The sequence below is a fragment of the Ornithodoros turicata genome, chromosome 7, assembly GCF_037126465.1.
Source record: "Ornithodoros turicata isolate Travis chromosome 7, ASM3712646v1, whole genome shotgun sequence".
NCBI classification, from domain to species: Eukaryota; Metazoa; Arthropoda; class Arachnida; order Ixodida; family Argasidae; genus Ornithodoros; species Ornithodoros turicata.
In genome coordinates, this window is record NC_088207.1 from 56,408,057 (window position 1) to 56,425,604 (window position 17,548).

General features: G+C 43.2%; 1 protein-coding gene across 1 annotated transcript; it reads left to right on the forward strand.

Moving 5' to 3' along the window:
* The first annotated feature begins 230 nt into the window (after positions 1–230).
* LOC135401678 (kinesin-like protein KIF18A) lies at positions 231–16,658 on the forward strand. The gene is made up of 16 exons (XM_064634195.1): positions 231–372; positions 1,364–1,679; positions 2,677–2,767; positions 3,510–3,775; positions 5,802–5,912; positions 6,340–6,537; positions 7,487–7,660; positions 7,744–7,818; positions 9,075–9,311; positions 10,467–10,532; positions 11,287–11,439; positions 11,532–11,762; positions 12,431–12,575; positions 13,972–14,334; positions 15,006–15,098; positions 15,160–16,658. The coding sequence occupies exons 2-16, from the start codon at positions 1,389–1,391 to the stop codon at positions 15,336–15,338; spliced, it is 2,673 nt and encodes an 890-aa protein (XP_064490265.1). The 5' UTR covers positions 231–372; positions 1,364–1,388; the 3' UTR covers positions 15,339–16,658.
* Positions 16,659–17,548: the final 890 nt, after the last annotated feature.

Genomic DNA, 17,548 nt, shown 5'->3' on the forward strand with positions numbered 1-17,548 from the left:
CCAACCGTACCCACTGATCAGACGACCGTGCCGTTTTCCAACGTCTTTCAAGTCTGAAGATACGCGAGACTCAATGTCTTGGACAAAAACTATTATATTTCACTGCTTTGACACACTTTGAAGAATTAAAATTTCGCGGGACGATCACGAAAACAGAACTACAAAGAAAAGTCATGACGTCACCGGAACTGCCTGTTTTACCGGATTTTTATAATCAACCAATGGGCGACTTCGCTCGAGCAACGCCGGTTTGCGTGCCTGTTTTTAAAACTTTGAAAGTAGAGTGAGCATTTGACTATTGTTTCATGGAGTAATTCGTGTCCAAGAGGCACACTGACCCAGATTTTGTCTTGCGCAGCGAACACATAGAAGGTAAGAGCAACTTCTTCGGGAAACGTTTGGAGGCTTTCAGACGTATCGGACACTATGGGGAGCGTTTCTTCCTGTCTACTTTGGTTTGTTTTGGACAGTTCAAACTGTGTCAGAACCCACACGAACTGCCAAGGACGTTCAATAACAACAGGGGTTGATGTGCACCGATAACAAGGCAGGGAATTGACGGCTTTCTGAGAGCCCCACCATATCACCGCTTTTAAGCAAAAGCCTACCATAAGCACCATAATGGCTGCATACTGCATAGGCTAGACAAGACGCTTCTGACTTAGAAGAAGTCTAACACACGGACGAAACAGCACTATAAACCATACACTTTTGTCATGTATTGTGAGCTCCGCACGAAATCACCAGTAAGGCTAAGGCAGCTTGCCTCGCCCTCCAAACTGCATTATCGAAGCGGCTTTGGTGGCAAAGCAAGCTGCCATGGCCCTGCTAATCTAACCTAACTTCACTAAACTAACGTAAGACATCATAGGCTTTGTTTAGTGATCAGTTAGGTTAGATTAGTGCGGCTATGGCAGCTTGCCTCGACCTCCCGACTTCATTGTCGAGGCGGATTTGGGGGCAAAGCAAGCTGCCATGGCCCTGTTAATCTAACCTAGCTTCACTAAACTAACCCAAGACATCATCAACTTGGTTAGTACCAAAAATGGAGAAAAAATCAGCAAAATCACGCTAAACAGCGAGGAAACGAACAGTTCAACGCTCAGCGTTCGTTGAAGTGGGCTTGCCCGCAGTACACGGAAGTGTTAGGTGAAGCCAACTTTCAAATGGTGACGCCTACCAAAGGAGGGGCAGATGTCGTCGAAGACGTTCACTACAATACCATTCATTATTTCATTCATTGTTTTTTTTTTATTCTACCCAAGATACATCTCAACTGGGAATAATAGAGATGGGGGAACCAGGGGGAAGCACCATAAATTACAGAATAGGATTAATCAGCTGCAGGAACTGCTCTTTGCAGGAGCTACAGCCCATGGTGTGCCAAAATGGGGCCCGGCATGCTGATGGCAACACCAAGAACCAAGAGGCCCTCTGATGGGCAGAGCACAGTGAGGTCAAAGCGCCAACGACACTCCATTGGACCGGACGGAAATGGCCATGTGACCGTGGCAGTCCGCGTACGGCCCCTCAATCATCGGGAGCACGGTGTCAGGAGGGTAGTCCGTGCAGTGGACTCGCAGATGCTCGTGTTTGACCCCGACGAGGATGTTCCCAGCACGCCCCTGCGAAGGCACCCACAGCGCCAGAGCAAAAATCTTGTTTTTGTCTTTGACAAGGTGAACCTCTCTTACTCTTTTGCTCCATTTCCTTCTGATCAGTCGAATGAAGTCACTGGTATGTGTGTGACAGTGTAGAGATAACATTTCAGAGATAGCAAAAATCCTCCTCCTCATCTTAGGTGTATGGTGTATACCAGTGATGGCCAGTAGTTAACTACACGTAGTTAAACTACCTGATTGTAGTTAAAAAGTAATTAAAAAGTAGTTATAAACTACTTGCAGAAATGTAGTGGCAACTAATAGTTGAACTAGTATTTCGAGTAGTTAACTATACAGTAGTTAGGTTACTGCAGGCGCCAACTACTTCCAATTTTGCCGCAAGCTTTACGGGACGACTGTGCTTTCGACTTTTACCTTGATTGATGATTGATTACCTTGATTGTTTGATGAGAACGGAGGTGCACAGCAAATATGTCGTGCATGCGTACTAAACCTTCACTTTTATCACTGCTTGCGATTCATATTTAGGTGTCCAAGAACAGCATAGAATGGGATTGGTATTGATGGACAACGTTAAGTAGTTATAGATGTAGTTAAAATACATTGGAATAGTTAAAGAAGTAGTTTTAACTACCTTCCCTGAAAAGTAGTCGAACTACTAGTTAAACTACTCCATCGTGAAGTAATTAGTAGTTATAGTTAAACTACTGTAGAAGTAGTTAGTGACCATCACTGGTGTATACCGTATCTCCTGTATTGCCCTAAATGGAAATACGCCTGCTCCAATATAGGATCCTCATAAATGCCACCTGTCAAAACAATATCGGAAGCCTCGAGGACCCCGCAGTTCGCTTCATCTTCCGCGGTTGCTGATTGTGCACAGGTTTTACTCTTCTCAGAAAGCGCCGAAGTCACGCCATAAATTATGGTGCTTGTCACTTTTATCACAAGTTCCGTCATTCTTAAATCGTATGTGTGTTGCCATTGCTTCAATTAGCTCGATTACAATTATTACAATATACAATAAATTTTTTGTTTGTTTTTGTTTTTGCAGGTCTTCGATGAAGATGCCACCAACAGACATGTTTTTGAAAACACGACACAACCAATCCTGGACAAGCTCCTTGAAGGCTGCAACTGCTCCGGTAATTTGAAAACTTTTAGATGAGTAATAATGATTTAATTATAAAGTATGTCAATATGCTGTACACTACATTAAGAAATAACAATTTTTATAAATTGATAAATAAATCAATGTTACGGATGAATAGATGCAGTAAGAGCTGCCCGTACCGACGGAATCTCGTGTCTTCAGAATACTAGAAAAATCTGTTATTGCGATCCAAATGTCACGCTGTATATCCTACCAAAATAGTGTTTCTCTGTGTCGTAATGATAATGATAGCGACGATAATATAATAATATTAATTTGTAAGTAATAATGGTCACAAAACAAACAAGCTGCCCAAGCATGTAAGGAGGCGTGCTCGAGAGTTACGCAACATTAAAACAAAAACCCGGCTAGATGAAAAAGAAAAAGCAATTTGTAAAATAGAGCAGAAAAAAAGCGCAGTTGCTCATAAAATATGCAAATAAAATGTGCAAATATGCACAACACCTTTTTATGACAACGTAACTGCATAAGTGTCAGAAAAAGGCGTACGTCTCCCATTTTGGACCAATCAGAGGGCAGAACGATGCCATTCGGAATGGTGCTTTTTAAGTGTGTGCAGTTTTGGATCCGGGCACGCACAGTGGCGACCATCTTTTCTGCCCCCAAATCGCTTGGTTTTCCCTATTCTGAAACCCTCCGATAACACCCGTTATCATTATTATCTCTTCCGGAGTCGGTAAAAAAAAAAAAAAATTCCCTTGGGCCTTCCGTAGTATTTGCCTACGGAGCAACGGGCTCCGGAAAGACTTTCACCATGCTGGGCTCTCCTGACTGTCACGGGGTCGTTCTTCACACGGTGTCGGACCTGTACGAGAGACTCGAGGCCCTGAAAGAAGAGAGGTCGTTCAAGGTCATGGTCTCTTACTTTGAGGTCTACAATGAAAATGTCAAGGACCTCCTGAAGCCTGGCGGCGCTCCCCTCATCCTGTTGGAAGACCCCGTGCGGGGTGTCCAAATCTCGAAGCTTTCCGTACATGCGGTACGTACGTACTTGCTCACCCTTGGTGCAGCATGTTGTGCAGTTACAGTTACATTTTGCAGTTACTTTAACCAAAAGCAGTAACTAGTTACAGTCACAAGCTACAACCCAAAGACTACATCTGAGCATTCTGTATAAGGCACCCTGTTACTGTATGCAGCTGTACACAGTCTTGGATATACGTAGTAGTAACTAAGATACAAATAACTTGTACCTGTAACTAGAGCTGTGCGAATATATTCGAAATTTTGAATACGAATCGAATAGGGCTGATGCTATTTGAATGCTATTTGCAACCTATTTTCAGTATTCAAAATTTTCCAGTATTTTTCGAATAGTACTGAAGCTAGGTATCGCTATAAGCTGCAAGTGGGCTTCGCCACATTACATCCAGGAGTTCGGTGAAGCCCACTTCATGTCACCACCCTAATTCTTTTGGTGTACGGCTCCATTCTGCAAGTCGGCTTCACCTCGTCACACTCTAGTGTTAGGTGAAGCCCACTTTACAATATTCTGTCACTAAAGTCTACAACTTCTGTGACCTCATGGTCAACAGTGTACTCTGGGCACTGCATGTTCCAGTAAATGCACTCCCAACTTTCAGAGTTATGTTCAGTAACAGATGGAAATACTATCTGCAGTTTCTAAAAAAAAAGTACAGGAAATTCACAATGTAAACATAGGAATGAGAAGATGCACACAAAGCAGGCAGCATGGAACATGTTGACTAACTCTCAGTGCAGTTTATCTCACTACATAATGCAGTCTATGATACACAACACAGAGGGACCCTTCTCTCACAATATTTTATGCTGCATGAAAAGGCTCACAAGTTTGGACCAGAACATCATCGAACGAGCACAACACCAAAAAAATATTTCACCATGAGGTATTCGAAAACTATTGGAATTGGGCCTTTTCTGATTATTTGAATTTGATTCGCCGTCTGAAGAAATTATTTGGATTCGATTTGCAGTGTAAGTGAAGTATTCGTAATCTGTTCGCAATGGAAATTTTGCTATTCGCACAATTCTACTTGTAACAGTAAATATGGTTACCGCTTTTGGTTGAACTAACTGTAAAAACTAAGTTACTCAGGTATGACAATATTCAATATCCACACATCAGTTCGGTAGCGTCGTTTTGTCGAGGCTTCAAATACCCTGCCGTTTTTCTCAACCAGGAATTCCGTGAGTTTTGTCATTGATGGCCTCAGTCTAATTCACACTGTGCTGTTAAGGTCCATGGAAAATCCTCTGTTTATAGCAAATATAATTATGTTTGGACTGTAAAAGTATTAAAACAATGTTTTTGAAAGTTACATTTATTCTGCTTTTTCTCTTCTTCAGATGGTAACTGTAATGTAGAGATAGGAAGAGTCCGTATCCAAGGAAGGTTCTGCAAATCCACGAATCTTACGAATCTCAAATTTTTCGAATACTTTCTTAAAAAAGAATTTACGAAGCCAGGAAAAAAAAAAAGACCCTTCTACTGAAAGGTGTTTTGAATCACAATTTGGTATCTTTGTTGAACGAAAAACAAATTAAATAATAGTTTACTTTCAGTTGAAAACATACCCATAAACTTTCGCATAAATGTAATTTATTTAACATGTTCATCGAATACAGGAAATACGCAAACCCTCGAGACTGAATTCTTTCCATAAAACTAAGAAACAATCAAAAGTAAAACCTCGTTACTTTTAAACTTGTAAACTCAGAAAGGCCCTTCAGGGTTTCCATTCGTTAGTTTTGTCAACCTATGGTTAGTTTGACAGGATTATTTGTTGGATACTTACTACAGGTTTTCCCGGCAATTTTAATCCAAGTGCCAGCTAAATTAATCCATGCCCCATAAAGTTTGCATGGCATGTGGATTAATTTCGATGGCGCTTGGATTAAAATCGCTGGGAAAACCTGTAGTGTTCAGTAGGCCACAATTTGTTGTTGATGGGCACCAGCGAAAAAATATATAAAGGAAAAATAAATAAAGGAATTCTTTTGAATCTCTTACATCCTCACTACAGCCGCAGAACGCCTCTCAACTGCTGGAGATGTTGCACCAAGGCAACCTCAACAGGACGCAACATCCAACAGATGCCAATGCAGAGTCTTCACGCTCGCACGCAGTCTTCCAGGTTGATATTTCAATTTTTTAATTCAATTCTGTATTTCCCAAACAAGTTGGTGGGGAGGTCGGGCAAAAAGCTGCTGGTGTGCAGCTTGACGCGGCCCGACCCTCTGTCAGCGCGGCACACATCGTTCATGCAAAATTCATACTATCAAACATCCACCTGTTAGCAATGTAACAAAAACACTCAATTGTAGTAAACATATAATGAAATTTCACTCAAGCATTCATTCATACTATCAAACATCCATCTGTTAGCAATACATGTATAACAAAAACACTCAATTGTAGTAAACATACGGGAGAACGAAAATGGAAGAAATTCCCCTCAAGCAGTAGTTAGGCAAAACTGTAGGACAACTACATATAACCTTACAATAACGCAACTTTACAATACCTGTACCTGTATACCTGTGTGCTTGTACCCGTTTCAGGTATATCTCACCCAAAGCGAGCACGTGACCGGAACATCTTCCGGAGTGCGATCTTCCAAGATGAGCTTCATTGACCTGGCGGGATCGGAACGGGCCGCAACGGTGACCTCCACGGGCGTGCGGTTCCGGGAAGGGACCAACATTAACCGGTCCCTCTTGGCACTTGGCAACTGTATCAATGCGCTGGCAGATTACAAGGTAAGTCTGCCGTGATCGATAAAGTTCGTATACAGTCGCCGACCATTTTTTCGGACTTCTAAGAGCCACGAAATCGGTCCGAAATACGCTTTATTTTAAAAGCCTTCGCTCAAAACATTCGAAGTGGCTTTAAAAATGCCATCTATATGTCACGACCCACGAGATTATAACGAGCGTAGCAGACGACTACCGTAACAGACGACAGCAACAGCTCCTATGAAAACGCGTAGAATGATGATGACAGCCAACTTTAGAAAGAATCATCTTCCATGGTACATCCACTGCTTGTACAGAAATACTAAGGTACGCTGAAGTACAAAGCACGTGCTTGGGCCTTTTGAATCATCTCGCGAATTTCGGCAGCATTGGTAAAAAATGAAGACCCAAAAGCGTTACGACCGACCTCCCTCACTGACAGTAATGGAAAATGAACAATCGCTCTCTATTTTCTTGCCTCAATTTTTATTTCGGTTTAATTCTTCCGATACGAATTTCGGATTATACGAATTTTTTTTTCCGCTACCCCGTGAGATTCTTATCGCGGAGATTCTACCGTATCATTAGGGCCTGACTTTTTCGGGTTTTATTTTTGGCCAAATTCGGGGGGTAAATATCGGGTGATATTTTTCATTCGAAAATTCGGGTGTATTTGGGTTAAATCCCGTTACGGCATATTCTGTCGTCAGGAATTCGGGTGTATTCGGGTGATTTCTTTTTTTTTGTTTAATAAAAATTTGTCTTAACATGGAACTAATGTTTAGCAATGTTTTCAGACTTTATTTTAATGCACGCTTATGAGCGCGCCACGCGACCCGGATGTTTTCGGGTAGATTCGGGTTAAAGCCGAAGTTTACGGATTTCGTTCGGGGGGTAAATATCGGGCGGATACGGGTTTAACCCTAAAAAGTCAGGCCCTACGTATCATTAACTGATTTCCATAAATTTGTAGCGTAAAGGACACGTGCCATACCGAGACAGCAAGCTGACGAGGATCTTGAAGGATTCCTTGGGCGGTAAGTGCCAGACCGTGATGATAGCAGCCATCAGCCCATCGTCCTTCAACTACGAGGACACCTATAACACCCTCAAGTACGCAGACCGCGCAAAGAACATCAGACTCGAGGTAACTGTCGACCACCCCGCAGTTCATTGCGTGCCCGACGTGATGATATATCGGAATGAGAACAACTTCCCTTTCCTGTCCAGGCAAAACGCAACATGGTCAATGTTGACCTTCATGTTTCCATGTATGGAGCTGTTCTCGAAGAGTACAAGAAAAAGGTGAGTATCCCACAATATGTTATGCTGGGTGAAAAGGCTCACAAGTTTGGAGGAGAACATCATCGAATGCGCAGAACACCACAAAATATTTCACCATAAGGTATTCGAAAAATTATTGGAATTAGGCCTTTTCTGGGTATTCGAATTCGATTCGCCTTCTGAAGAAATTATTCGAATTTGATTCGCAATGGAAATTTTGCTATTCGTACAGCTGCATATATGAAGAGGGGAGTCAAGTCCTGTAGGTCACATAAACAAAATACAGAAACCGACACTGAAGATTTTTGTTTAAGTTTAATTTGTACAAGCTTTCGCGTGGAGGTCCACGCTACCTGAGGTCACTTAGGTCACTCGTACCTGAGGCATACCTGCCAACTCTCCCGATTCATCCGGGAGATTCCCGGATTCGGACCGGTTTGTACGATTGTACGGCCGAGAAGCAAATCTCCCGGAAAATGCAGTGTCCCTCTCTATATCTCAAACGCCTGCTTTTCTTCTGGGCACACAGATGAAAACGTCAATCCAGTACCAGCCCAATTGCCGTCGGCATCGCTGCCGCTTCCTGTGTTACGCCTATGTTAGAGCCTCTGTGTTACGGAGTTCAGGTGTTCTGGTCATAGTTCTAGTTCTAGCACTTCTAGTTTCCGTGCATTTCCTCCATGTTTTCGGGCGACAAAGGTGCCTTTGCACTATAGCTGTTTCAACCTTGCGTACCTCGCAAAGAGAACCTCGACCTCGCAAAGAGAACAGAGACGTAGTTTTGTGACCTCACGTTCTTTTGAGAACGTGTCATAGCCTTGTCGCAGCTTGACACTCAGATAGTTTCTTGGAGAGGGCAAAGTCTGTTGTGCCTGACAAGCCTACTGGGGTAAAGTGTGCTCGTGTTACGAAAGCCACCCAACATCGGCTTTCTCCTACCCCCCCCCCCTCCCGCACTTTTGAAATCTCCCTAATTTGGATGTTCCCAAGTTGGCAGGTATGCTGAGGAAACGTGGACCTCCACGCGAAAGCTTGTACAAATTAAACTTCAAACAAAAATCTTCAGTGTCGGTCTCTGTATTTTGTTTATGTATTCGTGCAGTTCTAACTTTTACCGCTAAATCTGCTACACGTACACGCTTCTGTGACGTAAGGGGGCTTCCTGGTCTATAGCGAGAATGCAGCATGCGCGAAACGGTGGTTTGTGGCATTGATTTGCGTGTGGTCTCATACAATGCAAATGTTCCATTAACGTTCTTCCTCTTTTCACATCCCAGAACGATGAGCTATCTGTGAGACTGAAAACGTCACAAGCAACTGTCAAGGAGCTGCAGGAAGAATTGTCGGGCCTCAAGAGGCAGCTCGTGCAGGCACCAGCCCCTGTATCAGCTCCTGTACCCATACCTGCACCTGTGCCAGACACAGTGTTGCCAGATATTGAGAGGCTCTACAAGATACGCTCCATGTTGGTGAAAGAGTTGTGCGAGTGCGATGGCTCCTTGCGATGTATGGAAGTAAGTGCTTGTTTTGCCTCCTTCGTGCGACGTCTGCTAAGAGTCGTCTGCATATGTTGACTACATGAACAACATGATTGGTACGAGAGATGTTTATTTTCTGGCAGGAGCTTTTGCAATGCACCTTGTATAGCATACTGTAAATTTTTTTTTTCTTTTTCTCCTACGGAAAATTTTTTCGTGTTTTTCACGAATTATTTGCGATTTATATATAAATTATATAAAAAATAAAAATTTATATATATAAATTTGCGATTTAAGTCCCCGCAAAATAGATACACTTTTACACCTTTTAGATAGATACACATTTTACACCTGAAGAAATGTAGACTACTACATGAAAGCTTGTGAATATTAAAGAAGGCTTCACTGTTGGATTCCCTGCGTACCCTGAATTTGAAAAAAAAAAAAAAAGAAAACCCCGAAAACTTTAGGCTCTACAAACGCTGCACATGCAGCGCACCTGTTCTGTAAGTCTAAAATACGAGAGGCGCGCTCCTTTATTTTCCATCCGATATCACCCGCTTTTACCCGGTTTTTACGTTCCCCCCTGCGATGGAAAAAAAAAAACCCCGAAAACATAAAACCCGAAAGCACAGGGTCCTAGATAAGTAGAGCCTGAAGTTTTCAGGAAATATTTTTTTTCTAAACTCGGGGTGAAAAAATCGGGTAGATAAAAACGCACTCTAAATTCATGCAAACTTGGGTGGAAAAACTCCCAGTACGCTAAATTCGGGGAGAAATCAGCTTCAGTTACTCAAAACTAACGGAAAACTGGTTTGGTACAAACGGTGATTTGACTGTGCTTGCTGCCAAACTACAGGTTTTCCCGGTGATTTTAATCCAAGAGCCATCGAAATTAATCCACGTGCCATGCAAACTTTATGGGGCATGGATTAATTTAGCTGGAACTTGGATTAAAATCGCCGGGAAAACCTGTAGTTAGTGTGCATTGCTACAGATGCCTCAGTGAGGGAAATTTGCCGGGTAGACATCGGGTTTCACCCTAAAGAGGCAACAGTCAATTCGGGGTGCAAATTCGGGGGAAAATCGGGTTAAACCCTACAACTTCAGGCTCTATAGATAGCGTGACCGTCGGCTCTGTGTCGCTGTGATTACACACAGTTAACAGTGTGCTTGTATCGTTACTTACAGCTAAAGACCCGGTTACGTGACATGACCCTTCGGAATTACTCCGCGTTGACAGCTGTTCCTAGTACCGTGAGTATTTAGTCCTTTTAGAAGGGTCTGATTTTGGATGGGGAAGCTAAAAGTACTTGTCTCCGATTTGTACGCAATGTGGCTCTTATCTTGATTTTTGTTACTCCATCGTGCTATTACTTTTGCCATCGTTGCTGTAGTGTTAGAATATGCAGGCAGGGGCATTCTTCAGTTTTTCATTCCGTCCGGTCTGCAAATATATAGAGCATGCAGCTGAATAAAGATAGAAAGGCAATAGAGAGGTATCACACACACTTAGCATGAAGAACAACAATCATATTATTGTTATCATTTATTACTTATTGATAGGGCCTGACTTTTTCGGGTTTTATTTTTGGCCAAATTCGGGGGGTAAATATCGGGTGATATTTTTCATTCGAAAATTCGGGTGTATTCGGGTTAAATCCCGTTACGGCATATTCTGTCGTCAGGAATTCGGGTGTATTCGGGTGATTTTTTTTAATAAAAAATTTGTCTTAACATGGAACTAATGTTTAGCAGTGTTATCAAACTTTATTTTAATGCACGCTTATGAGTGTGCCACCGGTGTATATGTGTGACCTGGATGTTTTCGGGTAGATTCGGGTTAAACCCGAATTTTACAGATTTCGTTCGGGAGGTAAATATCGGGCGGATACGGGTTTAACCCTAAAAAGTCAGGCCCTACTTATTGATTGATTTTTCAACTTCAGTTATCGTTTCCCGATAGATGCTTGTTCTGGAAAGTACTTTTACATTCTCTCTGCTGTTTCAGAACTGTGAAAAACCCGAGGTTTCGACAATGTGTTCGGAGGCTAGAAAACACCAACTGACCGAGAAGAGGAAGCAGCTGCAGCAGAAGCTACGAGACAATTTTGACTCCATCGCGGGGCAGATCGGAATGGCTGGCGCTGTACACTCACAAGAGGTACCTATTTCATCGGGGGACCTATTTCCATTAATATTTTTATACCGATAAATTTATCCCTTTTAATATAACGAGAGCCCACTTTCTTGCAGGCCATCAACAGAGAGGTCAGGCAGTGCGACTTGGTCCTGGCATTGGAAGAAAGCCAGCTCAGAGAAAGCACACTAATGCAAGCCTGCCTCCTGCAAACGCAGCAGATCTCTCAGTGGGATCAGATGCATCAGGCTGTGCTGCCACACATTAAGAATCTCCACTTATTAGCCGAGGGCCACAAGTACATCACCAATGACCTGCGGGCAGCGTATCAGAATATTCTCAGCCTGGTGGGCATTTTTCTTTCCCCTTTTTGTGCATGCGTGTGGTTAGCAGGGATACAGACATGAGAACAAATGGCATCTAGAAACTATTAAAAGGGACTTTGATAGGCTGTGGCACGCATGATCCTTAGAGCCCGAAGTTTTTGGGAATTTTTTTTTTTCTAAATTCGGGGGGTAAAAATCGGGTAAATAAACGTGTGCACTAAATTCATGCAAATTCGGGTGAAAAAACTTCCAGTACGCTAAATTCGGGGAGAAATTGAGCTCAGTTATTCAAACTAACTGTAGCGGTTTGGTACAAACGATGATGTAACTGCATTTTTCTGCCAAACAAGTAAGTTAGTGCATTCCTACAGACATCCCAGAGAGGGCAATTTGCCTGGCAAACATCGGGTTTCATCCTAAAGAGGCAACCTTCAATTCGGGGTGCAAATTCGGGGAAGAATCAGGTAAAACCCTAAAACTTCAGGCTGACCCTGATCTCCTGATCCAGATGTAACGGATGTACATTCGTGTTTTCCTGAGCAGGGCAGATCTTTTCCACCAACGAACAAACCTTGTATTTTTGTGTTTGTCCCCTAGCATTAATGCAGTAACTGCCCGCGCCACAAAGCATAATATGCACCTCTTTACACGTTCCTCTATACACATAAATGCACTTTGCACACATGCAGGCCAAAAGTAGCGGTCACGTCAGTTGGGCGGACCAGCAGGATGAAGAGGCGGCACGTTCTCAGTTGAAAGAGCTCTTGGATATTCCACGATGGCACAGCCTGTCCACGGAACCTGTCAATACTGCTGACATTGAGCAGCCTCAAAGTAAGGGGACTTGTGCAGAAAAATACGCACGAGCAATTCAGTGAAATTTATATGGTAAAAAGACACGCACAAAAAATTCCTGATCATTGAAAAAATGTAGCCATTGTCATAGAGTGCTTCGTATATTCATGCGCTTAAGTGCAATTACTATTTGGTGGAATCTCTTTAAACGAAACCTCAGGTGACCTGGCAAATCTGTTACGTTTATCAGGAGTTCCATTTACTGAGTTGTGTGTGAGTGTAATTTCCAGGAGCACATTACTGCATCAAAGTTTTTATTATGCAGTAATCAAACTTAATTTTCAACTTGAGAAGATCCACCTGCACACAAACAATTGGCCCATTAATTGGGATAATCTGACTTTGGACACGCTTTATCCACGGTAGCAAACATTTTTCAAGCTCTTCTTAGTCACTGAGTGTAGGTCTTCTTTCTTTGCGGTCCAAATCGTGAATCACTAAAGGCATCATACAACTTGTCCTTTTCGCTAAGAGTTCTTCTTAGCGTACTTTTTGTGTAGCAACCACTCTCAAAATTGTTGATAACTTTGATCTTGCTTTGAAGATCAAGAGCAATGCAATGCAGTTGTAATGCCGTTGTAATGCAATTGTGTGCAATGCTGTTGTAAATGGCATTTATTACTGTTAATGGCTAATCCTAACCATGGCCGCACTGGAAGCGGAGAGCTCAAGCTCTGATGTGCGTAGCGATGATGCTTTGAAATGTTCACTGAGTTCCGTTTACCCAGTGGTGTAAAAATTTTAGTTCCGTTTAACGGGAAAATTTTTGCATCGCATAAATATGAACCCAAACAACCTTGCGGCTGTTGTTCCGTTAAAGCAGAAATTTCGTTGAAGCGATTTCCATTTGGTGAGGTTCAGCTTATTTATTTATTCAAGTACCTACAGCACCTGAAAGATACAGTTGGTGGGATAGAGAACAAAAATGAATGGGTGGCGGCAGACGCGCATGACATCAGCATTCAGTTGTTCTACTCCGCACAAATTGTTAAAAAAAAACAAATTAACATTTGGTTGGCTAACTATATGTCTTGATGAAGGTAATTCAATTGCAGAATAGACCATGGAAAAAAATACTGGAATATATCAGTTCGACACACATATATATATTCTCTTTTACTTCGTTACAATGATCATCTCTTTCTGATACATACGGAAGCAATGAGATGTATTTCAAAGGGAATTATGTATTTATTGGTTATTATAATTTTGAACGCTAACTGCTTCCATGTCAACACACACGACCACCAAATGCGATGAAATGAAGCGACAGATTAAATTAATCGCGGTCGAATTAATACGAGACTACTGGGCCATTTTATTGACGCCGCTACAGCACCTCTCTCACCCATTCTTTGTTCTAAAAACCCAACAGCTCCTGCGGCAGAGCGCACCACCTTCGCTGTTCGTCGAGTTGCATCCCCTCACCCTCTCAGGATTGGAGGTGCAGTGCACGGTGAAGACGGCAGAACACCAGTTCACGATCATCACATTGGTGTTCCTACACCGAGGCAAGCAGCAGCGCTCACGCCGCTCAGACTCGACCAGACTTTCGATGCCGCGCGGACACCGCAGTTCCAGCAGACGGCGCTGAGACCGTTCAACAGGGCGCTAGATGAAACATTCGTTGCCGCCGCAATGCCTGGTAGTCCGGTGCTGAACACCCTGGACGCAACGTTCATGGTGAATGGCACCCCAAAGTACTCGGGCATGCAGCGACACGTTATTTCACATCCTGGTGAGTTTCGGTGCAGCGTGAGTGATGTGTGAGTTGGGCCTGACCTTTTTTAGGGTTGTGCCAGATTATGCCCGATATTTACCTCGCGATTCAAATCGGTGAAAAACAGGGTCTGACCCGGTATTTCCCCCGAAAACTGCTGGATCAGGGGAGTCCCAAGTCGTCACAAATAACGCAGAACTTTGGAAACTGTGTTGTGACTAGAGATGCAAAATTTCCAGAAATTTTGAATCGCTCGGAAAAAAAACTTTCTTTTTCGGTTTTTTTTTACCCGAAAAATTTGAAACAAAAATGGAAACAAATGTGGTTACTGCTCAGTCGAAGCATTGCTGGCCAAGCCACAGCATACAATGAGCTAGAATCGTTTTTTTTTTTTTCTAAAATTTTCGTGTTTTTTCCGGGGCTTCTAGTTGTAACTGCATGAATATGCTAATACAAACTGTCAAAACGGAGACCCTGCTGCCCGTTAAATGAATTTTATCGGGCATTTGAATCGGGGGTGGAGGGGGGTAATCGGGTGTAACCCTAAAAAGTCAGGCCCTACACGTGATTGATCCATGGTCATTCCTATTATCATTGTATTCCCATATTTATCTCTATTTTTTATTTTTTACTCTCTCTCGACGGCTTAGCTCCAGTGCTTCCCAGTACTTATCTCATTTTGTGCGCAGTTGTAGTAGACAAGAGGCCGTACTTCGTCGCTCCGTCTAGGGGGCCCGTGTACAGAAACGTCAAAGAGAATGTGCCGCATCAAATCAATCGTGGTAAGAACGCTCGCGCCCTGTTATCAGCTCGTTGTCGTCTGACCCTTCTGCGCCCCTGCAGGAAGGGGGGGACGCCCACAGCAGCGAGGAGGGGTGTACCACCCCCGTAGACAGTGGAGACCCATTTGGAGAAGCGGGAGCACACCCAACATCGGGATGTCGCCATTTCAACAGCTGGGACCTCGCCCGTGTAGACCGGTCGGGCCCCACAACTACAGGGGTAGGGGAGGTTACTTTTAGTGACCGCAGTCTCCTTATCAGCCTGCAGGGCATCTCTGGGTTTGCTTAACCCCGGTCCCCCATGACTGGAGGGGGTCGTGTGCATTTTTCTAGGCTATCGCGTGCGAGACAAGATGTGCATGTTTCAATTACTGTGCTGATGAAAGCTGATGAGAGTGGCAAGTGGTCTTTTTAGCCTGCTTTTATTTCAGTTCCTGCGCTGTGCATAATGATAAAACTACCCCGCATTTTTGTGCTTGTTCCTGCGCTGTGGTTTCTGGACCGCTTAGGGACATAATTCCTTTCCGTAATTGTGCTGGGGGGCCGTCCTCTATGAAATTGTGACCTGGTCGATGCATCTACTATTTTCCAATTGGCACTTTGCATAGTTCCTTTTTTGGGTTTTACCCCAAGTGATGGTGATGCAAATCAGGGGTAAAAATGGGTTTTACCCCATTCATAGTGCCAGGGGTCCCAGTCCAATAGTCCTACTATAGGACACACACCTTCTTGAGGCATCCCTCACATATCATATGCCAATGACATGTGCACTACAGGAGAAGATGCTGCTGTATCTTTTTTTTTTTCCTTGGCGATAAAGTTTTCCATGGGTTTTTTGCCAGGTTAAACATTAAAGCACCAAGTCTGAAACTGAAAAAATAGAAACTGTGTGTAGTCAACCCTGTACCTATGAACAGCCAGGATTATTCATAAATGGGGGGTGAAATGCTGTTTTGTATCCTAGACAAAAAGCCTCCATTGCACGACAAACATTGAACTGAATGGCAAACATGCCTACTGCAAAATGTATTAATTGTTTCACGTTTCATGTGCAACACTTTAGGGTTGCAGGAGTCCCATAGTCCCGCTATTGGACACATACTTTTTGAAGCGCATATATCTTTGCTCAATGCCGTGCTGCTCGTCAGAGGACTGCTTTGTGTTATTTGATTTTTCCTTCGTGACAAAGTTCAGGAAGTTGGTCCAACTGGCACATGCATGAAGTACCACTATCTGATGAACATGTAATTTCAATGAGTACTCCAAGATGATGGAGTTTTCTAACGCATGTCTGTGTTACTGTACCAGTGTACTGCGTGACACCATGCTTTTAACCTTTTACCGCACGGTGCGTTGGCATAATTGTTCTTTTCGTCCTGACATGCCGCATGCATCATGGAGTGCCAAGTGTACAAGTTCGAAGGCTGTGACTGGTGCTAATAGGTCACATGATCTGTATTGGACGTTGCCTGTACCAAGCTGGACTGGGTACGCCGCAGCGATGTTGCATCTGTGTACGTGTTGTGCAGTGTGGAGATACTAAACAAATATTCATACACACTCTTTGAATTCAATATTCACGATAGCACTGTAAAAGGGTTTTGAGATTGTAAGTAAGGCTTCACTTCGTGACACTATCCGCTGTCCATCAATTCTAGCCACGATTGTAACTCCTGCTAAGTTAACCCGAATATTTTAAGGAACTTGCATAAAGATATGTACATACAAAACGAAGTGGTTATAGCATCTGGCTGTTAGGGGCAGATCCAAAGCTGTAGTACTAAAGTTTGTACTGTGGTCTGCACTGCAGTACACCCAATCACCCCCCGTACCCCTAAAGCCCCTCAGGTTACATAGGTGCGTTTAGTCATCCTATGACGACCCCCCTGTGTAGATTACACCCCTGTGTAGGTGGCGCTATTTTCGGTTCGGAATCCAGAGCCGTTTTTTTTTTTCTGTTCTTTTTTTTTTTTTTTTGTTAACTATCCCGCAATTTTTAAATGTGGATCCTGCGACGGGTTCGTTTATCTGTGCGGCTATCCCCAGGATATCCTACAGGACTGCATCCACCTGAAACGTCCATGCTGTCACAGATTGTGATGCGGTGCGAGTTTCCTGTCGTCCCTACGGAACGTTCTAGTGGAAAAAATTGAAATAAAAATTCACCGGACAATTACGATAGTCTGTAATGCGAAATTTGAGTGTAGCCGTTGTGCTTTTCACTTTCCGTTAGTCCGTGTACAGCCCGGTTATGCCTGTAGTGTGCCACGTGTACCAACTTTTGCGGACTACTCTTGGCACAGGAGTACGCAACTTTTTAAAAATGCTCACAGGGCAAAAGTTTCACTTCGTATTATATATGTATTGAGCATTCGTACCACACCGGAATATTGACTTTGTGTTGGAATGCGTCTCTTCTCGTCATCTGCTACGAAATATCTCGTGGCTGT

Coding starts and splice junctions, on each gene's coding strand:
- LOC135401678 (XM_064634195.1), top strand. CDS start 1,389: ATGGGGCCCGGCATGCTGATGGCAACACCAAGAACCAAGAGGCCCTCT. Junction 6,538..7,486: donor ATGCGCTGGCAGATTACAAG/GTAAGTCTGCCG, acceptor ATAAATTTGTAG/CGTAAAGGACACGTGCCATA. Junction 12,576..13,971: donor TGACATTGAGCAGCCTCAAA/GTAAGGGGACTT, acceptor AAAACCCAACAG/CTCCTGCGGCAGAGCGCACC.